Here is a 24,878-nt window from a genome sequence, read left to right on the forward strand (position 1 = left end):
TACACCATGTGCCCTCCTTAATGTCCAACATCACTAGTCAACCCATCCTCCCACCCACCACCCCTCCAGCAACCCTCAGTTTTTCCTATGATTAAGAGTCTCTCTCTCTCTCTTTTGTTTTTTGTTGTTGTTTTTTTTTTTAAGATTTTATTTATTTCTTTGACAAAGAGAGACACAGTCAGAGAGGGAGCACAAGCAGGGGAAGTAGGAGAGGGAAAAGCAGGCTCCCCACCGAGCAGGAAGCCTGATGTGGGGCTCTCCAGGGATCATGACCTGAGCCAAAGGCAGACGCTCAATTACTGAGCCACCCAGGTGCCACAGATTAACAGTCTCTTATGGTTTGTCTCCCTCTCTCATTTCATCTTGTTTTATTTTTTCCTCTCTTCCCCTATGATCCTCTGTTTTGTTTCTTAAATTCCACATATGAGTGAGATAGTATAATTGTCTTTCTCTGGTTGACTTATTTTGCTTAGCATAATACCCTCTAGTTCCATCCAGATCATTGCAAATGGCAAGATTTCATAATTTTTTTTAATGGCTGAGTATTCCATTATACACACACACACACACACACACACACACACACACACACACACCACGTCTTTATCCATTCATCTGTCTATGGACATCTGTCCTCTTTCCATATTTTGCCTATTATGGACATAGCTGCTATAAACATTGGAGGGCAGGTGCCCCTTTGGATCACATTTGTATCTATGGGGTAAATACCCAGTAGTGCAACTGCTGGGTTGTAGGGTAGTTCTATTTTCAACTTTTTGAGGAACCTCCATACTGTTTTCCAGAATGGCTGTACCAGCATGCATTCCCACTAGTAAGATAAGATGGATCCCCCTTGTTTGCATCCTTGTCAACATCTGTAGTTTCCTGACTTGTTAATTTTATCCATTCTGACTTCTGTGAGGTTATATCTCATTGTGGTTTTGATTTGTATTTCCCTGATGCTGAGTGATGTTGAGCATTTTTTTCATGGGTCTGTTGGCCATTTGTATGTCTTCTTTGGAGAAATATCTGTTCATGTCTTCTGCCCATTTCTTGATTGGAGTTTAATAAGTTCTTTAGAGACTGGATACTAGCCCTTTATCTGATAAGTCATTTGCCAGTCAATACCAGTCAATGCCATCTCCCATTCTGTCACTTGTCTTTGGTTTTGTTGACTGTTTCCTTTGCTGGGCAAAAGCTTTTTATCTTGATGAAATCCCAATAGTTCATTTTTGCCTTTGTTCCCCTTGCCTTTGGAGAGGTGTCTAGTAAGAAGTTGCTGTTGCTGTCTGTGTTCTCCTCTAGGCTTTTGATGGATTCCTGTCTTACATTTAGGTCTTTAATCCATTTTTTAGTCTGTTTTTGTGTATGGCATAAGGAAATTCATTCTTCTGCATGTGGCTGTCCAATATTCCCAACACCATTTGTTGAAGAGACTGCCTTTGTTCTATTGGATATTCTTTCCAGCTTTGTCAAAGATTAGTTGACCATAGAGTTGAGGGTCCATTTCTGGGTTCTGTATTCTGTTCCATTGATCTCTGTACATATTTTTGTGCCAGTACCATACTGTCTTGATGATTACAGCTTTGTAATAGATCTTGAAGTCTGGAATTGTGATGCCTCCTGCTTTGGTTTTCTTTTTCAACATTCCTTTGGTTATTTGGGATCTTTTCCAAATAAATTTTAGTTTGCTTGTTTCATCTCTGTGAAAAATGCTGGTGATATTTTGATAGGGATTGAACTGAATGTATAGATTGATTTGGGTAGCATAGACATTTTAACAATATTTGTTCTTCCTATCCATGAGTTAGTTATTTGTGTCTTCCTCAGTTTATTTCATTTATTTGTGTCTTCCTCAATTTCTATAGTTTTCAGAGTACAGATCCTTTACCTTTTTGGTTAGGTATCTTACGGTTTTTGGTGCAGTTATAAATGGGATCAATTCCTTGATTTTTTCTTTCTTCTGTCTCATTGCTGGTGTATAGAAATGCATCTGACTTCTGTGCATTGATTTTATATCCTGTGACTTTGCCAAATTCCTGTATCAGTTTTAGCAAATTTTTGGTGGTGTCTTTTGGATTTTCTACATAGAGTATCATGTCATCTGCAAAGCATGAAATTTTGACCTCTTCTTTGCCAATCTGGATGCCTTTTATTTCTTTTTGTTGTCTGATTGCTGAGGCTATGACTTCCAGTACTTGTTGAACAACAGTGGGGAGATTTAACATCCTTGTCATGTTCCTGATCTTGGGGGGAAAGCTCTCAGTTTTTCCACATTGAGGATGACATTTGGTGTGGGTCTTTTCTATATGGCTTTTATGATATTGAGGTATGTTCCCTCTGTTCTTGCACAATGGAGAGTTTTTAATCAGGAAAAACTGTATTATATGCTGTATTTTGTCAAATGCCTTTTCTGCGTCTATTGAGAAGATTATATGGTTCTTGTCCTTTCTTTTATTAATGTGGTATATCGCATTGATTGATTGATTGATTGATTTGCAAATGTTGAACCACCCCTGCAGCCCAGGAATAAATCCCACTTGGTATGGTAATAATCCTTTTAATGTATTATTGGATCCTATTAGCTAGTATCTTGGTAAGAATTTTTGCTTCTATGTTTATCAGGGATATTGGTCTGTAATTCTTCATTTTAGTGGGTCTTTGTCTGGTTTTGGGATCAAGGTAATGCTGGCCTCATAGGATGAGTTTGGAAGTTTTCTTTCCATTTCTATCTTCTGGAACAGTTTAAGAAGAATAGGTGTTAATAATTCTTCAAATGTTTGGTAGAATTCCCTTGGGAAGCCATCTGACCCTGGACTCTTGTTTGTTGGGAGATTTTTGATTACTGATTCAATTTCTTTGCTAGTTATAAGTCTGTTCAGCTTTTCTGCTTACTCTTGTTTCAGTTTTGGTAGTGTATATGTCTCTAGGAATGCGTCCATTTTTTCCAGATTGCCTAAATTGTTGGTGTATAGTTGGTCATAATATGTTCTTATAATGGTTTGTATTTCTTCAGTATTGGTTTTGATCTCTCCTCTTTCATTCTTTCCTTTTTAGTAAGTCTGGCAAGGGGTTTGTCAATGTTACTTATTTTTTCAAAGAACCACCTCCTAGTTTTGTTGATCTGCTCAACTGTTCTTTGGATTCTGTTTCATTGATACCTGCTCTAATCTTTATTATTTCTCTTCTTCTGCTGGGTTTAGGCTTTATTTGCTATTCTTTACCAGCTTCTTTGGGTTTAAGATTAGGTTGTGTACTTGAGACCTTTCTTGTTTCTTGAAAAAGGCTTGTATTGCTATATACTTCCATCCTAAGAATGTCTTTGCTGCATCCTAAAGGTTTTGAACAGTTGTATTTTCATTTTCATTTGTTTCCATGAATTTTTAAAATTCTTCTTTAATTTCCTAGTTCACCTGTCCATTCTTTAGTAGGATGCTCTTTCACCTCCATGTATTTGAGACCTTTCCAAATTGATTGAGTTCCAGTTTCAAAGTATTGTGGTCTAAAAATGTGCAGGGAATAATCCCAATCTTTTGGTACTGGTTGAGACCTGATTTGTGACCCTGTATGTGATCTATTCTGGAGAATGTTCCAAGTGCATTTGAGAAGAATGTGTATTCTATTGCTTTAGGATGGAATACTGTGAGTATATCTGTGAAGTCCATCTGGCCCAGTTGTCATTCAAAGCCCTTGTTTCCTTGTTGATCTGCTTAGATGATCTGTCCGTTACAGTGAGTGTGGTGTTAAAGTCCCTTACTATTATTGTATTATTATCAGTGCGTTTTTATTAAACAATGAAGAAAGACTGATATAAGAAGAGGCTCTAGGAAGTTTGGTGTTACAGAAGCCAAAGGGAGAAGAGGGTTTCAAAAGGAGAAGATAGCTAAGTATCAGAAAATTTAAATAATATAAGTTCAAAATTAAACTAGTTCAGATAGTCCAAGTATTATAAAATAGACTTCTGGGGTGCCTGGGTGGCTCAGTGGGTTAAAGCCTCTGCCTTCAGCTCAGGTCATGATCTCAGGGTCCTGGGATCGAGCCCCACATCAGGCTCTCTGCTCAGCAGGGAGCCTGCTTCCTCCTCTCTCTCTGCCTGCCTCTCTGCCTACTTGTGATTTCTGTCAGTCAAATAAATAAATAAAATCTTTAAAAAAAAAAAAGGAAGATAGACTTCTGGTGGTTAAGAAATGGTTAAGGAGAAACTAAAGTTAATACAGTCTATTTTTAAAGAACTTTTGTGTTTATTTTTTTTAAAGATTATATTTATTTATTTGACACAGAGAGAGAGAGAGAGAGAGATCACAAGCAGGCAGAGAGGCAGGCAGAGAGAGAGGGGGAAGCAGGCTCCTGGCCGAGCAAAGAGCCCAATGTGGGGCTCGATCCCAGGACCTTGAGATCATGACCTGAGCCAAAGGCAGAGGCTTAACCCACTGAGCCACCCAGGTGCCCTGAACTTTTGTATTTTTTTTAAAAAAAAAAAAAGAAAGAAGGAATTGTCTGAGGTCCTTGGGTTGACATGCCAGCAATGCTGGAGATGCCGCTTTCTGTACACCTGAAATTCCACCATCCCCACCCAGTTACAGAGCCTTCAAAAACTTCTGTCTCTGTGGAGCTGACCAACACTGTTCACTGGGCTGCTGCTTTTTGTTTTTAACAGTTTTATTGAGATATAATGGAGGTACCATGTTTCATCATTTAAAGTATACAATTTAGTTGTTTTTAGCATATTCACAGAGTTGAGACCATCACCATAATCTAATTTTAGAACATTTGCATTATCCCACAAAGAAATCCCATAATCAATCTCTATTTTCCCCTTCCCAAGTCCCTGGCAACCACTAATCTACTTTTTGTCTCCATTGATTTGCCTAATCTGGACATTTCATATAAATGCGGTCAAACCATATGTGACCTTTTGTATTTGGCTTCTTTCATTTAGCATGTTTTCAAGGTTCCTCTGTGTTATAATGTGTTTCAGTATTTCGTTCTTTTTTGTTGTTGTTGAATAATACTCTATTTTATGAACATACTACATTTTATTTATCCATCTATTGAAAGGCACTGAGGTTGTTTGCACTTTTTGGCTATCGTGAATACTGCTGTGAACATTCATATACAAGCTTTTTTTTTTTTTTTTAAGATTTTTATTTATTTATTTGACTGAGAGAGAGATCACAAGTAGGCAGAGAGAGAAGGGGAAGCAGGCTCCCTGCTGAGCAGAGAGCCAGATACAGGGCTCAATCCTAGGACCCTGAAGTCATGACCTGAGCTGAAGGCAGAGGCTTAACCCACTGAGCCACCCAGGCATCCCCAAATATAGCTTTTGTGTGAACATATGTTTTCATTTCTTATCTAGTATAAGTATATATCTAGGAGTAGAATTTCTGGGTCATATGGTAACTCTATATTTAAGATTTCAAGGAACTTCCAGACTGTTTTCCAAAGTGATTACACCATTTTACAGTCCTCCCAGCGATGTATGAGGGTTCTGATTTCTCTACATCATCAACACTTGTTAAACATCTGTCTTTCAGATTTTAGCCATTCTAGTAGGGTGAAGTGGTTATCTCCTTTTAGTTTTGGCTTGCACTTTCCTAATAACAAATGATGTTGGGATTCTTTTAATGTGTTTGTTGACCATTTTTATGTCTTCTTTGAAGAAATAGCTATTCAGATCCTTTGCCCATTTTTTAATTGAGTTATATGTCTTTTTGTTCTTGAGTTGTGAGAGTTCTTCATATATTCTGGTAGAAATCCCTTATCAGAAATTTGATTTGCAAGTATTTTCTCTTATCCTATGGGTTTTTTTTTTTAATTATCTTGATTATGTCCTTTGAAGCACAAAAGCTTTGAATTCTCACAAAGTCCACTTTATGTTTTCTTTTGTCACTTGTACTTTTGGTATTGTGTCTAAGAATATATTGCCTAACTCAAGATTATGAAGAGTTATTCCTTTTTTTAAGCTTTCTAAAAAAAAAAGATTTTATTTATTCATTTGACAGAGATCACAAGTAGGCAGAGAGGCAGGCAGAGAGGGGACGGGAAGCAGGCTCCCCAATGAGCAGGGAGCCCAATTCAGGGCTCGATCCCAGGACCCTGGGATCATGACCTGAGCCTGATCATGACTCAGGCTTTAACCTGAGCTTTCTTTTAATAGACTACCCCCCCACATGAATAGCAGGGTCTTCTAAGCCTTTTGAGTCAGATCTGTCTACCACTCACTCTCATTTACTCAAGGCACATTTCTTTTACACTACTATCGTCCAGCAAGATTTGGACTAACCATCTTGTATCTGCCAACCCCTGTGCTAGGTTTGTGGGAAACAGAACAAAAATTATTCTGTCCAGCACACTGGGTATTGGGCGAAGATGAATTTAACTGGGGCACCTGGGTGGCTCAGTGGGTTAAAGCCTCTGCCTTCAGCTCAGGTCGTGATCTCAGGGTCCTGGGATCGAGTCCCACATCGGGCTTTCTGCTCAGCAGGGAGCCTGCTTCCCCCTCTCGCTCTGCCTGCCTCTCTGCCTACTTGTGAACTCTCTCTGCCAAATAAATAAATAAAAATTTTTTAAAAGATTTTATTTATTTATTTGACAGAGAGAGATCACAAGTTAGGCAGAGGGACAGGGAAGCAGGCTCCCTGCTGAGCAGAGAGCCTGATGTGGGGCTCGATCCCAGGACCCTGGGATCATGACCTGAGCCAAAAGCAGAGGCTTTAACGCCCTGAGCCACCCAGGCGCCCCTAAATAAATAAAATTTTTTAAAAAGATTAATTTAACTTGGATTTTGCAGTCAAAAGAGACATTAAGGTAGATTTGAAAAAAGAACATTAAACATATCAAAGGACAAATGATTTATTTAATAAAACTGTTCATGGACTGATACTACTTTTTGATGAAGTTTGCATCAGTATACAGTGAAGTGAGAAAAATAATGACAATATGCTTTCTCTTATGCAATGATTATAGTTGATGTAAAGTTTTATTATTTTTTTATTTTTTATTTTTTTTAATTTATTTATTCGACAGAGAGAGATCACAAGTAGACAGAGAGGCAGGCAGAGAGAGAGAGAGAGAGAGGGAAGCAGGCTCCCTGCTGAGCAGAGAGCCCGATGCAGGACTCGATCCCAGGGCCCTGAGATCATGACCTGAGCCGAAGGCAGCGGCTTAAACCACTGAGCCACCCAGGCGCCCCTATTATTATTTTTTAAGTGATGCTGTTTGGCAGTGTAAGAAATTAGCAATCCCATATAGATCTACTGGTTTTTGTGGGATTCTTTTCTTGTCTGTAAAACCAACAACCTGTAGCCACAGGTTCAGAAGATAGGAAGATCATTTCTGGCAGTGAAGACTTGATGAAGGAACTGATTTGATCCTTGTAGAATTTGGATAATTCTGAATACAGGCACCTTTAACAGGTAGGAGAATGTGAATAAGGGTGGCAGAGTGGAAATGAGATTATGAAACACGTTTGAAGGACTACATGATGGGGTGTCAGAAGTAAGTTTGTGTAGAGAGAGAGTAGATAGATAGCCAAGATGGAGGACCTTGAAAGCCAATTCTCTGGGTAATGGGAAACCATTAAAAGGGGCAAGAAGAGTGACATATTGAAGAAAGATGGTACTTTAAAGAGATGAATCTGGCAGTTGTGGAAGGTAAATTGCAAGTGAAAATACTAATTAGGAGCCAGTTGAGGTTTATAGTGTGACAAAATTTTTTTGTTGTTGGTAACCAGAAAATAATTTGATCTTTCATCAGAAGCACTATAGATTTTTAGGGGCACCTGGGTGGCTCAGTGGGTTTAAGCCTCTGCCTTCAGCTCAGGTCATGATCTCAGGGTCCTGGGATCAAGCCCCGCGTTGGGCTCTCTGCTCAGCGGGGAGCCTGCTTCCTCCTCTCTCTCTGCCTGCCTCTCTGCCTACTTGTGATCTCTCTCTCTCCCTGTCAAATGAATTTAAAAAAAAAAAAAAACTTAAAAAAAAACCCATTATAGATTTTTAGCAGTGGTGGGTAGAAAGTAGGTGATGATATGGTGAAATAAGCCAAACATAGAAAATTTGAAAGTTACCAGCATTTCCTAAGTAGTGGCTCTCCAGTGTGATACATGGCTTGGCCTCACAGAAATTTCAGGGAACAAGATCCTGGACCTAGAAATCTTACAGTAAGAAGCTAGAAGTCCAAGCACTTGGTCATGGAGAATGACTTTGTCCTATCCTAAAGTTGCTTATCCAACCCACTTTGAGGTATCTGTCAGGGGAGAGGGAAGTACAGCTATACCTCAGAGATATTGTAGGTTCTGTTCTAGATCACCACGATAAAATGAATGTTGCAAAAAAGCAAGGCAAATGAATATTTTGGTTTCCCAGTGCATATGAAAATTATATTATTACTATCCTATAGTCTGTTAAGTCTGCAATAGCATTATGTCTTTTAAAATGTACACACCTTAATTAAAAAATACTTTATTGCTGGGGCACCTGGGTGGCTCAGTTGGTTAAGCAACTGCCTTTGGCTCGGTCATGATTCTGAAGTCCTGGGATCAAGTCCTGCATTGGGCTCCCTGCTCATTGGGGAGTCTGCTTCTCCCTCTGACCTCTCCACTCTCATGTTCTCTCGCTCTCTCTCATTCTCTCTCTCTCTCTCAAATAAATGAATAAAATCTTTTTAAAAAATACTTTATTGCTAAAAATGTCAGCCATCATCTGAGCTTTCAGTAAGTTGGAATCTTTTTGCTGGTGGAAAGTCTTGCCCTCAATATTGAGGGCTGCTGACTGATCAGGGTGGTGGTTGCTGAAGGCTGGGGTGGCTGTAGCAAGTTCTTAAACTAAGACAACTAAAGGGGCATCAGGGTGACTCAGTCTGTTAAGCATCTGACTTTGGCTCAGGTTGTCATCTCAGGCTCCTGGCATCAAACCTCACATCAGGCTCTCTGGTTAGCTGTAGGAATCTGCTTGTCTCTCTGCCCACCCACCCCCAACTTGTGCTCATGCATGGGTGTTCTCTCGTTCTCTCTCTCTCTCTCTCAAATAAATAAATAAAATTTTAAAAAAAATAGGACAGTGAAGTTTACCGCACCAATTGACTCTTCCTTTCACAAGCAATTTCCAGTAGCATTTGATGCCGTCTGATAGTGTTTTACCCACAGTAGAACTTCTTTTGAAATTGGAGTCCATTCTCTCAAACTTTGCCGCTGCTCTATTAACTAAGTTTATGTAATTTCTAAATTCTTTGTTGTCATTTCAGCAGAATTCACAGCATCTCCACCAGGAGTAGATTCCATCTCAAGAAACCACTTCTTTGCTCATCCATAAGGAGCAACTCCTCATCTGTTAAAGTTTTATCCTGAGATTATAGTAATTCAGACACATCTTTAGGCTCCACTTCTAATTCTAGTTCTCTTGCTATTTCCATCATATCCGCACTTACTTCCTTCACTAAAGTGTTGAACCTCCTCAAAGTCATCCTTTAGGTTTGGAATCAGCTTTTTCCAAACTCCTGTTAAATGTTGATATTTTGACTTCTTCCTGTAAATTACCAGTGTTTTTAATGGCATTGGGAATGGTGAATCCTTTCCAGAAGGTTTTCAATTAACTTTGCCCAGATCAATCAAAGAAATCACCACCTGTGGCAGTTATAGCCTGATGAAATAGATTTCTTAAACCTGAGGGTGCTTGGGTGGCTCAGTCAGTTAAGCGTCTGCCTTCGGCTCAAGTCATGAACCCACGGAACTGGGATTGAGTTCCACATAGGGCTCCCTGCTCTGTGGGGGGGCCTGCTTCTCCCTCTGCCTCTCTCTTTTTCTTTCTCTCATGAAAAAATAAAATCTTCAAGAAAATAAAATTTAAGATTTAAAAATTAAAAAAAAAATAAGGCTTGAAAGTTAAAATGACTCCTCGATCCATGGGCTGCGGGGTGGATATTTTGTTAGCAGGCTTGAAAACAACATTAATGTCATTGTACATCTCCATCAGAGCTCTTAGGTGACCAAGTGCCTTGTCAATGAGCGGTAATATTTCAAAAGGAATCTTTTTTCTGAGCAGGAGGTCTCAACAGTGGGCTTAAAATTAAGTTCAGCAAGCCATGTTGTAAACAGACGTGCTGTCATCCAGACTTTGTTCCATTTACAGAGCACAGGCAGAGCAGATTCAGCAGAATTCTTAAGGGCCTAGGATTTTCAGAATAGTATGTCAACACGGTTTCAACTTAAAGTCACCAGCTGCCTTAGCCCCGAGCAAGAGAGTCAACCGGTCCTTTTGCAGTTTGAAGCCAGGCATTGACTTCTCTCTCCTTTCTTACTCTGAAAGTTCTAGAAAGCATCTTCTTCCAGTAGAAGGCTGTTTCGTCTTCATCGAAAACCCGTGGCTAAGTGGAGCCACCTTCATGAACAATCTTAGCCCGATCTTCCAGAACTTGCTGCAGCTTCTGCATCAGCACCTGGGGCCTCACCTCGCGCTTTGATGTTACAGAGACGGCTTCGTTCCTTAAACCTCAGGAAGCAACCCCTGCTAGCTTCCAGCTTTCTCCTGAAGCTTCTTCACCTCTCCCAGCCGTCAAAGAACTGAAGAGTTAGGACCTTGCTCTCATTCAGAGCAAGGGACTGTTGTGACTGGTCTGATCTTGTATCCAGACCACTGAAACTTTCTCCATAGCAACAATAAGTCTCTTGCTTTCTGATGATTCATATGAAAAGTGCTACTCATGCTACAGCAGAGTAGCACTTTTAATTTCCTTCCAGAACTTTATTTTGCATTTACAACTTAGATAAGCATTTGGCACAGAGGCCTACCTTTTGGCCTATCTCAGCTTTCAAAATGCCTTCCTCACTAGCTTAATCATTTCTAGCTTTAATTTAAAGTAAGACTTGTACAACTCTTCCTTTCACTTGAAAACCATGAAGCCATCTTAGGGTTTTTAATTGGCCTAATTCCAATATTGTATTTCAGGGAAGAGGGAGGCCCACAGGGAAGGGGAGATACAGGTGAGTAGCCAGTGAATAGAGCAGTCAGAACACATACAACATTTATGAAGTTCACTATCTTATATGGGTATGATTCATGGCACCCCAAAATAATTAACAATAGCTTTATATCAAGGATCACTGATCACAAGTCACCATAACAAATATAATAATAATGAAAAATTTGAAATAGTGTGAGAATTCTAAAATATGACACAAAGACACAAATTGAGTAAATGATGTTAATGGCACCAAGAGCCTTGCTCCACAGAGTGTTGCCACAGACTTTCAATTTGTTTTAAAAAAAAAAAAAGTAGTATTGAAAACATAGCAAAACAAAGTTCGGTAAAAGGAGGTATGCTTGTACAGTGACACCATATCTGCCGCTTTCAACTTCCCTGTGAGGATCACTAATGGTTAGTTTTAGGAAGCAGACTCCCTTTCTCCTTCTCTTCCTCACTGTTTCTGCTTTATAGGATCATGGTGCCATGGCCCCTCAAAAAGATCAGGGTTGGAGGTAGGTTTTGGGGTTCTCACCCACTTCTGTTCTCTCTACAACTCTGTACCTCCCAGCATTTCATCAGTGGGTCTCACAGGGAATAGAAGAAGCAATAAGGGAGATAAACTACATCTCTTCTGTATCCTGAGTGGTGGCTGCTGTGGTCCCGGCCAGTGGACACCAGGCTTCTTTCTAGGGACCTGAAATACAAGGGCTTGGCTGTGGAATCCAGATACTGGTCAACACTGGGAGGAGACCTAGACAGGGCTAGTACTTGGGGGCCAAGCCCCGCTTGCGACTATCTCTGTGTTCAAGGGTGGCAGCAGGGAGTGGTGGCATGAAGTGGACAGTGTTGTTGCTTGCTATACAGTTGGCTCTGGCTGTGACTTCTCCACTGTTCACTGATCCCCTCAGAACTGCCCCAGAACCAGAGGAAGGTGGAGCTTACAAGAAGCGAAGGGCTCAGTAGGTCTACAGGTAGAACTGAGATTTTTCTGTGGCTGAGGGGAGACCACTCCCTTTCCTTAGCCTTCCTTTCCCTAGGAAAAGAAGCTTCCTGGCCCCTCACCCTGGCCAAATGGATTCTGCCTCATCACAGGCCCAGCTGGACCCCACTCGGCACATGTCCAAAAGCTAATGTAGGTGAAAGGGAAAGGTTCTATTCCGGCCACACTAACAGGCCCTCTGAAAATCCAGGGAACTGAATTGGACCCTTGTTAGGAAGGGGCCTGTTGCCAGCTTGGTCCTCAGTCTCACTACCACCCAGTGTATAGAAGAAGCCTGCCTGTGGCCCAGTCTCCCTTTTTCTCTGAGACAGACCTCATTTCTCTGAAGAGGCACACCCTAAATTGCCTAGTGCTAAGTCCAGCTGGGATCCACAAGGACTCTGCCTGCTGGTAGATTGATGACAGGTCCTTACAACCTCCCTTCAAGGTTCAGGAACCCCCTCTCAGGCTGGCTGCCCCACCCTGAGGCTAGTCTGGAATCTTAGTGAAAGGAAAAAGCTGGAAAACAAGGAGTCATTCAGAGTGGGTTGAAGAGAGGAGGGAGAGGTTTCTGGCTAAGATCTAAAAGGAGGGGCATAAAGAAAGGAAGCTCTAAGCCTCTGCCCAGACTTTCCCTGAGACTCCTAAGGACAAGAGAGAAGCTAGGTAGGCCCTGCTCTCTCCCTAATTTTCTTAGCTGCCTTTAGAGTTCTCAGCCTTCCAGCACTGCCTGCCCTCTGTGGCTGACTCCTTTCCCTCCCCTCCCCCCTCCCCGGGCTAAAGGGCCCACAGGGACTGACAGGGAGGGAGGCTGAGTGGCTGTACTGTGGGCATGCCTGCTCCTTTCCCTTCCCCCTTCCCTTAGCAGCAACGTCACCGCAGCACCAGCGGCAGCGGCGGCAGCAGCAGTGAGGATCCTAGGGCTGGGATTGCGCAGGCTCCCTGCATTAGCAACGATGCCATTGTATTAGCAGAAATCAGATCTTAGGAAATCGGTTCAGTTCCCTCTGTGTGGTCCCGTGAACAGTGCCTCAGCTGGAACTGTCAAGGTAGAGCTTGGTTGGAGTGCAAAAGGAACAGAAGCCTCCGGGTACAGCTCAAGGCTCCTTACAGAGGTATGGCTCAGCGGAGCTGGGGGAGGGGCAGGGCAGAGACGCTAGGATAACCGATCAGCACATTTGGGCCCTGGTTTCTGAGGGTTGGCTTTGTCTTTCCGAAAGAGAGAGAGCGAGCGAGCGAGAAAGAGGGGGAGAGCATGAGAGCAAACATTAGCCGAGCTCATCCTTGCATATATTTGGGCTGTGGTGCAGAGCCTTGGGCTAATGCTGTTTTGTCAAGAAGCAGATCCCCTCCTTCCTCTCTGGGTGTTTCTAATGAAGTACTATAGTATGGGCCAGGGTGGAGGGGTTCAGATCTAAGAACAAAGGCTTAATGGGAGGAGACACCCCAAACCTATTATAAGTTTATGATGGAGAAAATGCAGGGATTTGAGCAGCTTTCAAGAGGAGGGGCTGGGAAACATCCAGCCCATTCCTTTTCCTCCATACAAAAACATACATACCTATGGACACATATCTTCTGGTACCATGGAAGCCACTAGGCTCTCAGTAAGGATGGAATAAGAAAGAATGTTGACCAAGAGGCTCCACAGTCTACTGGGGGCGCGCAGGGAGGTGGTCACTGTTATCCTGACTTTTTATAATCGGTCTTCTTATACAGACCTAGATTCCTAACAGGAAGGGACCTGACCATAAGCTGATACTCCCAAATGCACCCTCTACCTCTCCTCCCTCAGTCACAGAGGGGACCCAGACAGGAAAAAGGTTATCCGTCCTACTGATGCTCCTCATGGGACCTAAGGTCAAGGTCAGATTTTTAGATATTAGCAACTGAGTACCACTGTCATCCCAGTCCTCCTTCAGAAGGCGAGAAAAAGAGGGAAGGCGTTCAATGACTGGCAGAGAGATGCTAATGACCAAAAACAGAGGAAACCTTTCTTCTGGAGTGTAGAACATTTTCCTGCCCAGAGTTACCTTATTGCTGAGCAGGTAGAGTTCCTTAAATTCCCATTTCCATTCACCACCTTAGTGGATGATTCAAAAATATGCTAATAGGAATCAGTAGTTCCACTTTGTGCAAATATGTGGTTGGGGAATACACTGGGAAGTTGTGGGAGGTTGTTAGTTCCCAGGAAGCATCTAGGAATGTGAACTACAGAACAGGAAAAGGGGGCCTTGGGAACTATGAAGGGGGCAGGGAGATGAGGACCAGGAGCTGCAATAGAAGGTGAATTGAAGACTGTTTAGTAACACTCATATTACTGGGGCAGTAATATTGAAAGGGACAGTGGGTTTAGAGAATAGAGAAGTGGGTAAACACAAATTATGTAAGTGGAGGCTAGAGTGCGGGCCTATACAGGAAAGGTAGGAAGCAGCCTGGCAGGGTAAATGCCAAGAGGGTGTGGCCCTGATCATTTTCTTTGGGAGGGAGTTGTAGTGGAAAGAATTAAGAACTGGGCAGAATTGGGCAGACCTGAGTTTGTGTCCCATCTCAGCTGTGTAATTATGAGCAGACTACTTAACTCTTGCTATGCTTCAGTTTTCTCATGTGTAAAATGGAAGTGATCATGCCTACTTTAAAAGATTAGAGTGGTGGGGCACCTGAGTGGCTAAGTTGACAAAGCATCTGACTCTTGATTTCTCCTCAGGTTATGATCTCAGGGTCATTGAGTTCCACATCGGGTTCTGTGCCCAGCTGGGAGTCTGAGATTCTCTCTCTCCCTCTGCCCCTCCCCACCCGTCCCTCTCCCCCTAAAGTAAATAAATAAATCTTTAAAAAGTTATAGGGGAACTAGAGATGACATATTAAATCACGGGGCATGCAAGAGATCAATGAATGATCACTAATAAATAGTATTGTTACGATAGGCCAGGAGACACCAATTTGGGATGGGAGCCAGGAAAAGGGCTTTCATGGAAAGCTTACCCTGGTTCTAGAGAGCTAGACTTCCTCACTTGATGCTGGCTGAACCCACCACTGTCTGTCTAGTAATCATAACTAGAGGGCCCATCTTCTGAGAGCTTTCTTCCACTTTCTTCCTATTCTGGATTCTCTGTTCCTTCTGCATCTTCATCTTCCATGTCTCTCCACTTAATCAGGGTACAGAATGAGTCTGGAATTAGCTCTTCTACCCCATTGTTTTCTCTTTTACTTTATTAGAGCTCATGGGCCGCAGTATTAAACTTGTGTTATTATAGAACAAGTTATTCCCAAGAAAGAAGTCTAAGAGGTATGTGCTCTGTGGTGTTTGAAATAAAGTCACATGTACAGTATACTCTCATTACATTCTTAACTGATCAAAAGGTAAGATTCCTGAGTCCTGTCTTAATCTGTCATTTATTCATTGAGTGATCTTGGACAAGTCCTTTTGTTTTTCTGATTGTTGCTTTCCTCATTTTTTAAAATGAAAGTGGCTCTGCCTACTTTGGTGAGTTGTTGTGAGGATCAGTGAGACAACATATTTGTGGGCTGGGGCGGGGAGGGGGCAGAGGCATGAGTACAAAATCACATAGGATGTCTGCAGAACTTCACCTTAGTTGGCTGAGCTAGAGTTGTCTGTGAAGGAACTCTTGGCAGGCATTTCCCTTGGTTGTGTGAAGATCAGGGAGGAATAAGACCTTCTCTAAGATACAAAAATATAAAATGAATCCACCAGTGATGTAGTTTTATAGTTAAAATAGGATTCAACACAACCTAAATATAAAAGCTAAAATTATACAGCTTTCAGGGGGGGAAAAAAGGAAAAATTTTCTTCATGATCTTGGGATAGGCAAGGACATTTTAGATAGGACATGAAAAGCTTTAACCATAAAAGAAAAAAAAGATAAATGTGATTTTATATAATTAAAAACTTCCCATTAATTGAAAAGCAACATTAAGAAAACAAATGGGCAAGACAGGCTAAGAGAAAATATTCTCAAGATATGTCTGATGGGGGCGCCTGGGCGGCTCATTCCTTAGGCATCTGCCTTGGCTCAGGTCATGATCCTAGGATCCTGCAATCAAGTCCCACATCAGGTCCCTGCTGGCAGGAAGCCTGCTTGTTCCTCTCCCACTCTCCCTGCTTATGTTCCCTCTTTCACTGTCTCTGTCAAATAAATACATAAAATCTTAAAAAAAAAAACAAAACCTATCTGACAAAGGAAATTTTAAAACTCCTACAACTCAATTATAAAAAGATAAACAAGTCACGTTTATGAGTCCACAAATAACCAAGCACTTACCACGTTCCGAGCACTATGTATAGGTTCTCGGGACATGGAGTTGACTATATTCCAGTTTCTGACCTCAGGGAATGAACTCTAGTTTGGGGGACAGATACATAAACAACATTGTAATACACCTCTCTGTATCCTCCAGCCAAAGGTTCTTCATCATCTTCTGTATCCATTTATTCTCTCTCCCTGGTTTAGAGGATCAGCCTTCTAGACTCTATGTCATTATGTTTTTCCATTTTGAAGCATGTATGACTCAGTAATAGTTATGTGAATCAAATCAAAAGTTCTTATGTGTGTATATTTTATTTGTGAATGCTACTTGAAAATAGTGCTGGGGGCAGGGGGTGGTTGCTATTCACTGAAGATCAAATGATGGCTGTAGCCCATAGGTTTTCCTGAAAGTACTCCTATCCGTACAAGACAGTTTTCTATACTCCTTTTAGTCCAGGCGTCATATGATAGCCTAGACTTTGGGGAAACTTAATACTCTATGTAAGGGAAAGCTGCCCTCTGTAAGCCCTGAACCCACCGTATCTGTGTTGTCTAAAGAAAACAAAATGAGGCATCTAGGTGGTTCGGTTGGTTAAGCATCTGACTCTTGATTTCAGCTCAGGTCATGATCTCGGGGTTGTAAGATCAAGCACCACGTCAGGTTCTGTGCTGGGTGTGGAGCCTGCTTGAGAGTCTCTCCCATACCTCTCCCCCCAAATCTAAAAGAGAGAGAGAAAACAAAACTGTTTAAGTTATATACATAATATGTATTTATTATATACAAATTAGAAAATACAGATGACTAGGGTTTCTGAAGGGATGATGGGTAGGGGGTTGAGGAAGTGGATGATGGGCATTAAAGAGGGCATATGATGTAATAAGCACTGGGTGTTATATGCTGATGAATCACCGAACTCTACCTTTGAAACTAATAATACACTATATGTTAATTAACTGAATTTAAATAAAATTTTAAAAAGAAAATATAATTGAAACAGTAAAATTAAAAATAATCCAAAATCACTCAATAGAGATAAGCACTATTAATATTTTGTTGAATATGCCTTCAAATTTTCTCTCATGCCTATTGATATGGTCTGAATATTTGTGTCCCCTAAAATTCATATGTTGAATCCTAACCCTCAAAGGTAGTGGTAGTAGGAGGTAGGACCTTGGGAGGTGATTAGCTCATGAGGACAAAGCACTCATGAGTGGGATTAGTGCTCTTACAAAACAGGCTCCAGAAAGCTCCCTTGTCCCTTACACAATACAAGGATACAGCTAGAAGGTGCCAGCTATGAACAAGGAAGAGGGCAGAATGCAGCCATTCTGGCACCTTAATCCTGGACTTCCCAGGCTCTAAGACTGTGAGAAATAAATTTATCTGTTTATAAGCCACATAGTCTGAGATGTTTTGTCATAGCAGCCTGAACAGACTAAGACACGTAATAGACATGTATTTATTTACAAAAATGGTGTCATACTCTATGTGCTGTTTGTAATCTGCAGTTTTACTTAACATTTTATGAACATTTTCCCAAGTCAGTAATCATATTAACACATTATTTTGATGATACTCTGCTCTGTACTTTTTTGTGGATTGTTATTACTGGAATTTTAGGTTGTTTGCAACTTTCTGTTATCCTTGTAGCATATATATTTGAACCCAAGTTTTCTTGGTGAAGGAAGAAAAGAGATGGGGAGTAGTGAAGGGAAAATTATCTCATGTACTTCATAGCTAAATTTCCTAAAAATCCTCTTTATTCCTCTCAACAAAATCCCATACTTGAAGGCAGCTTTCTTTCTTTTGTCTTTCTCAGTTTGTCTCTGCAAATGCCTAATCCCCTCCATTGCTCAGCACCCATTCCCTTCCTCATCTCCCCTTTCCTCTTCTCATAAATCCTAATATTTTTTCTATTTTTAAAAAAGGTTTTAAATAAAAGCTTTGTTAAGGTATAATTTACATGCCATAAAAATCTATAGATTTGATTTTACTGATAGACTTTCATAATTATCACCACTGTCTGATTTCAGAACATTTTCATCACCCCAGAAAGTACTTCCGTACCCATTAGAAGTCACTCCCCGTTCCCCAGTTCCTGGCAACCACTAATCTATTTTCTTTTTCCCTCAATTTGCCTATTCTGGACATTTCATATAAATGGAATCATACAACACCATACAAAGAAGCCTTTTATGACTGGCTTCTTTCACTTATCTTTTTGAGGTTCATTCAGATTGTAGCATTGATCATGATTCCTTTTATTGCTAAATAATATTCTATTGCATGTATATATCAAATTTTTTAAAAATATTTTATTTATTTATTTGACAGAGAGAGACACAGCGAGAGAGGGAACTCAAGCCAGGGGAATGAGAGAGGAAGAAGCAGGCTTCCCACTGAGCAGGGAGCCCGATGAGGGGCTCAATCCCAAAACCCTAGGATCAAGCCCTGAACCGAAGGCAGACGCTTAATGGCTGAGCCATCCAGGTGCCCCTATATCAAATTATTTTTTAACATCAGGGGTTTTTTTTGCAGCTTTATCTATCTACACTGGGGCTCCTGGCTGGCTTAGTTGGTGGAGTGCACAACTCTTGATCTCAGGGTTGTTGGTTCTATCCCCACTTTGGGTCAAGAGATTACTTAAAAATAGAATCTTAAAAAAAAAAAAAGAAAAGAAGAGAAACCAAATTTAAAAAATAAAGTATGTAAGCTCTGCATCCAGTGTGGGGCTTGAAGTCTAGACCCTGAGATCAAGAATCACATGTTTTACCAACTGAGCAAGCCAGGTGCCTCTGTATCACATTATGTTTATCCATTCATCTATTAATGGATAATGGCTTGCTACAACTTTTTTGGCTACTGTGAATGCTGCTATGAATAATAATATATAAACTTTTGTGTGAACATGTGTTTTCCTTTCTCTTGGATATATACATAGGAGTAGAATTGCTGGGTCATGTGGTAACTCTATGTTTATCATTTTAAGAAACTGTCAGACTGATTTTCCAAAGTGGCTGTACCATTTTACAATGCCTCAAACAAGGCTGAGTTTCCAATATCTCCGCATCCTCACCAACATTTGTTACTATCTTTTATCTTAGACATCATGGTGGAGATGAAGTGGTATCTATGTGGTTTTCATTTCTATAATGACTAATGATGTTGAGCATCTTTCCATGTATTTATTGGCCATTTGTAAGTTTTCTATGGAGAAATGTCTATTGAAGTTCTTTGTCCAGTTTTTAATTGGGTTATATGTCTTTATTGTTGAGTTATAAGAGTTCTTCATATATTTTGATCAGTAATCTCTTTGCAAATATTTTCTCCCATTTTGTGGATTGTCTTTTCTTAATGGTATACTCTGAAGCATGAAGGTTTTAAATTTTATGAAGTCCACCTTATCTATCATATCTGAAAAACCATCACCCAATCCAAGATAACAAATATTATTTCCGTGTTTTCTTGTAGAACTCAAACCTCATAGCTCAGTTTAGCCTCTCTGGTTTCTACTTTTCTCCATATGAATTCGTTACGCCCAATCAACTCCCAAAAGGTTGGAAGTCCAACAAAGAAGTCTTCCTCTCAGAAAGTAAAGGTGGGGGGTGGCGGGGAGAAAGGATCAACACTCGCTTTTTAATATTGATATACTTTAATTTATAAATTTTTAAACTGTATTCCTCACATACGTATTGATCAGCCACTTGAATTTTTTCATTTATATGTTGCCTGTTCATGTCCTTGAGCATGTGTGACTTCCCCAGATCTTTTCTATACTCCGCATGAAGAGCAGTGATCCTGTAATCTAAATGAGTTAAATTTTTAAAAATTGGTGTTAAGCATTCAACTAAATGACATAAAACTTAGGCATTGAGGAATTTAGATTCATAGTGGGTGGAAGAAAAATGACAGGAATAAAAAAGGAAGGAAGAGAAATGAATGAATTAGCAAAAATCAGATAGGAGGAGTCTGAGCAAGCAACGTAGTTGGGACTTATCATCATCGTTTACTGCTAAGAACATGTCCTTGAAAGAAAAGGACTTGAAAGAAAGGACTTGAACTTGGTAGCACAGGAGACTAGAATTTGAGGAAGCCTTGAAAGAAAAGGACTTGAAAGAAAGGACTTGAACTTGGTAGCACAGGAGACTAGAATTTGAGGAAGCCATTTGGCCACAGTCCAGCCAGCAGACCAGAGAGAGTATCTCCGAATGGGCTGTGTGTGCTTAGGACCAGGAGACTTTGAACAGGAGAGAACTTTACCTTAGCCTGTTAGAGGAAAAAGTGGGAAGAGAATACTTTCTAGGGGACCCTGATAGTGAAAGTTCTGGACTGAAACTGGGCAGAATTTGGGCACTTCAGAAGATCTATATCCTGAGCCGGACAAGAGTGTATTATGCCTATGATGTTTGCTAGGCCTTCTGTGTGCCTGAGTGATACAAAAGTGATAGAAATAGACACCCATCCCCTCAGTGAGGAGGTTGGCATCACCCGTACTTGTAATCACTCTGATGCCCAACTCAGTCTCTGTATTCAAGAAGCTCCAGGACAGGGGTGCATGGCTGGCTCAGTCAGTGGAGCATGTGACTCCTGATCTCAGGGTTGTGAGTGCCAGCCCCACATTCACTGCAGAGATTACTTAAAAATAAAATCTTGAGGGGTGCATGGGTGGCTCAGTCATTAAGTGTCTACCTTCAGCTCCAGTCATGATCCCAGGGCCTTGGGATGGAGCCCCATGTCAGGATCCCTGCTCATCGGGAGGCCTGCTTCTCCCTCTCCCGCTCCCCACTGCTTGTGTTCCTCTCTCAAACTGTGTCTCTGTCAAATAAATAAATTAAATCTTTAAAAAAATAAAGTAAAATAAAGTCTTGAAAAAGGAAAATAAGTAGAAGCTCCAGGACAGTAGGAGGGAGAGTGAGGATCACTAGCCCACAGCCAGCAGAGAGGGACAAGCATTCTGGGGCTCAAAGGAGAAAATGAAGTGACATGGGGGCAAACCATACAGAATATTTAAAAACAGTTTTCTTGCAAAATTAATAGCTTATTGCCATGAGTACATGATATAGTTCGTATTCATGATTTTACCCCCGTCTGAGAGCTGGCAAACTGTAGCTGGGTCTATGGCATCTCTCTGTCCCCCTCAGTGCCGAGCACCCTTTCAGCATCCTAGATGATTTTTCTAAGTTAGGTACTATCCATACTTTTTTTGTAGTTGGAACTTATCATCATCATTTACTGCTAAGAAATGTCCTTGAAAGAAAAGGAGAAATTATTGTTCTTGAGATCCCCAGACCTTCATAGGTGGCATGAAAAGGGGTTTGCCCTTTGTCACGGGTGGATGCATTGCCAATGTGGAATGGAGCAGGCACTCAGGAGCTGGACCTGTGCCATGTGGAAAGTCCGGCAGGGTGGCCTTACCCTGTCGGGCTGTGCTCTCAAGCTCCATCTTGACTCTGAGTCTTTTCTCCTCTTGGGCTCTTCTCCATCTGAAAATGCTATGGGGAAGGGCATGTCCCCGACTTCCAGGGAGGTGACATTAGGTTCCCTTTCTTTCCCTCTCTCTCCAGGTGCCAAGCTCTCCTGATGAAATGTGTTCTGCCCCACTGGGCTCCGGGGGCAGTGTCTGGTGCTGTTGATGCCCTTGTTCGAAATTTCCAGAATGGATAGTCCCCCAAAGCTGGCTGGAGAGACCCTCATCGTCCACCACATCCCCCTGGTGCACTGTCAGGTCCCAGACAGGCAGTGCTGTGGAGGGGCAAGTGGAAGTAGTGGGAGCACCAGATCCAATCCTTTCTGCCCCTCTGACCTGGGCATCACCCAGCCTGATCCAGACCTAGGACAAGCTGACTCGCTGCTATACAACAGTCTGCACTCTGCTGCAGGGGGATCCGCACGGCCTGCAGACAGCACGAAGAGTAGGGTTCGGGATGGCAGAGGCCCTGGGGCCCCTAAACGGCACAATCCTTTCCTGCTGCAGGAGGGTGCGGCTGAGCCAGGACTTAGTGATCTGTATGACGACAGCATTGGTGATAGTGCCACCCAGCAGTCCTTCCACCTGCATAGGGCTGGTCAGCCCACCTTCCATCTGTCCCCTTTCCAGCTGCCACCACATGGCCCCAGAGCGGGCAGGCCATGGGGGGCAACTCGTAGTCGGGCTGGAGTAGTGGAGGGGCAGGAACAGGAGCCAGTGGCCACCTTGGAGAGCCAGCACTGCAGCCCTAGCCACTGCTGCCGGCCAGACCTGGAAGCAGAGACCATGGAGCTGGACGAGTGTGGGGGACCTGGGGGGAGTGGCAGTGGGGGTGGAGCCAGTGATACCTCTGGCTTTTCCTTCGATCAGGAATGGAAGCTCAGTTCAGATGAGTCCCCAAGGAACCCAGGATGCTCAGGCTCGGGGCCTCAGCACTGCCGCTGCAGTAGCACCTCCAGTCAGTCCGAGGCGGCTGACCAGTCCATGGGCTACGTGAGTGACTCCTCCTGCAACAGCTCAGATGGTGTGCTGGTCACCTTCAGCACCCTCTATAACAAGATGCATGGCAACTCCCGTGCCAATCTCAACTCCGCCCCACAGTCTTGCAGCAATTCTTCTTTCTGTAGCCACTCAGACCCTGGCGCCTTCTACCTGGACCTGCAGCCCTCCCCAGCCGAGTCGAAGATGTCTTATGAGTCCCACCACCCTGACAGCGGAGGAAGGGAAGGGAGCTATGGCTGTCCTCATGCCTCATCTCCTGAGCTCGATGCCAACTGCAACTCCTACCGCCCACACTGTGAGCCCTGCCCAGGTGTGGCTGACCTCACAGCCTGCTTCCAGAGCCAGGCCCGTCTTGTTGTGGCCACCCAGAATTACTATAAACTTGTCACCTGTGACCTCTCCTCCCAGTCATCCCCAAGCCCAGCTGGCTCTTCCATCACCAGCTGCTCTGAAGAACACACCAAGATAAGCCCTGCACCAGGCCCTGGCCCAGACCCTGGCCCTAGCCAGCCCTCTGAGTATTACCTATTCCAGAGGCCAGAAGTCCAGACAGAGGAACAAGGAGTGGTGGGTTCCTCGGTGGAAGCAGCAGCTCCTGTGGGCCCCGATGTGATCGAGGGGCAAGTGTATACTAACACTTCACCCCCCAACCTTAGCACTGGACGCCAGCGCTCTCGGAGCTGTGATCGCAGCCTCGCACGCAGCCCTACTGTCCGCCTGGGCTCACTGGAACGCATGTTGAGTTGCCCAGTGCGCCTGAGTGAGGGTCCCGCAGCCCTCGCTGGGCCTGGCTCCCCACCTCGGCGAGTCACCTCCTTTGCTGAGCTCGCCAAGGGCCGGAAGAAAGCTGCAGGCTCTGGCTCCCCGCCACTTCGAGTGAGCATTGGGGATTCCTCCCAGGAGTTCTCACCCATCCCAGAAGCCCAACAAGATAGGGTGGGCCCACTGGACGAGGGCACTCGCAGTAGCCACAGCCTACCACCCATGCCCTCAGGGCCCGGCATGGACATAATTGGCCCAGAGCCCTGGTCCACCCAAGTCTGTCAGGGCCCCCAGTCCAGTGAGATGCCACCTGCTAGCCTCAGAGCTGCTGGGCAAGGCCCCCTGGCCCAGCTGATGGATCCAGGGCCTGCTCTCTCAGGGAGCCCAGCCAACAGCCATACCCAGAAGGATGCAAGAGCTAGAGCTGACGGTAAGGAACCTAGAGGCTGGAGAATACCAGGATATATATGCATGGCCTCCTCAGTGATAGGGCCCTAGCAACCACCCTATCCATAACCACTAAAGGTTCCTCAGCCTAGATCCATCACCTTTCCAGTCCAGGTCATGTCCTACAGTTGTAATGGAGGGAAGGATAAAAAATAACACTGAAATGTCAGAGATTGATATATTGGGAAAGGAAGTATGCAGAAGATTGTGATAGTAAGCCTCGATGACTGGAAAGATGATGGTACATGGATAGGGACCACAGACACTGATGTAAAAGTGGATTTCCTGGAAAAGGAGAAAGTCTCAAGTTCAGTTTGGGACATTTAGGAATTTGCAGTGCCTAAGAGATATGTCCCATAGGCAAAAGCACATTGGGTGTCAGTGAGGTTCGTTCTTTGTCCAGTGATTGTTGCTGCTCTTCAAAGAGCCTGAATCCAGACACTTGACCTTTAAGCATCCTGGGCCTGCTCTTTCCCTATTTATTTTATTACATTTAAATAAATTGTTTTATAAATGCTCTGTGTTAAATGTTGGTGATAGAGAGATGTGAGGGACAGTCTCTAGCCTCAAGGAATTCTGACTATGGATGAAAACAGAAAAGGTAACATAATTAATACACAGAGATGGGGTGAGGCACATGCCTGGGTGGCTTAGTTGGTTAAGCAGCTGACTCTTGATGTCAGCTCAGGTCTCAATTTCAGGATCGTGAGTTCAAGCCCTGTGTTGGAGCCTACTTAAGAACAAAAACCAGAGATGAAGGTGTACAGTCCTGGTCTATGAGAGGCATCTCTAGACAGACTAAAATGTCAGAGAAAGACTGCTAACAGAATTTATATTTAAAACCAGTCTAGAAAGAGGATGAGGAATAGGCTTTGTAGAGACTTGTGCAAAGAATATTCTGGGTTCATACAGTTGTCTGTGTAAAACCACAATGGTGAAGAATAACCTGATGCTTACAAAAACTGTAAGTTATTTGGTATAGCCAAATAATTT

The 24,878-nt window shown here is 42.8% G+C and overlaps 1 protein-coding gene across 4 annotated transcripts in view; it reads left to right on the plus strand.

Moving 5' to 3' along the window:
• The window catches only part of RUSC2 (RUN and SH3 domain containing 2), a 70,304-nt gene that overhangs the window by 35,233 nt on the left and 10,193 nt on the right, over positions 1-24,878 (plus strand). For 3 of the 4 annotated variants that reach the window (XM_032860495.1, XM_032860497.1, XM_032860498.1), the window contains exon 2: positions 21,772-23,868. In XM_032860495.1, the coding sequence (XP_032716386.1) occupies positions 21,840-23,868 (2,029 nt within the window). In that variant the 5' untranslated portion in view covers positions 21,772-21,839. Of the gene's footprint in view, positions 1-12,544; positions 13,054-21,771; positions 23,869-24,878 lie in introns of those variants that run through there. The other variant, XM_032860496.1, reaches the window with a different exon arrangement.

The sequence above is a fragment of the Lontra canadensis genome, unplaced genomic scaffold (assembly GCF_010015895.1).
Source record: "Lontra canadensis isolate GAN:19392208 unplaced genomic scaffold, GSC_riverotter_1.0 scaffold19, whole genome shotgun sequence".
In the NCBI taxonomy this organism is placed as follows: Eukaryota; Metazoa; Chordata; class Mammalia; order Carnivora; family Mustelidae; genus Lontra; species Lontra canadensis.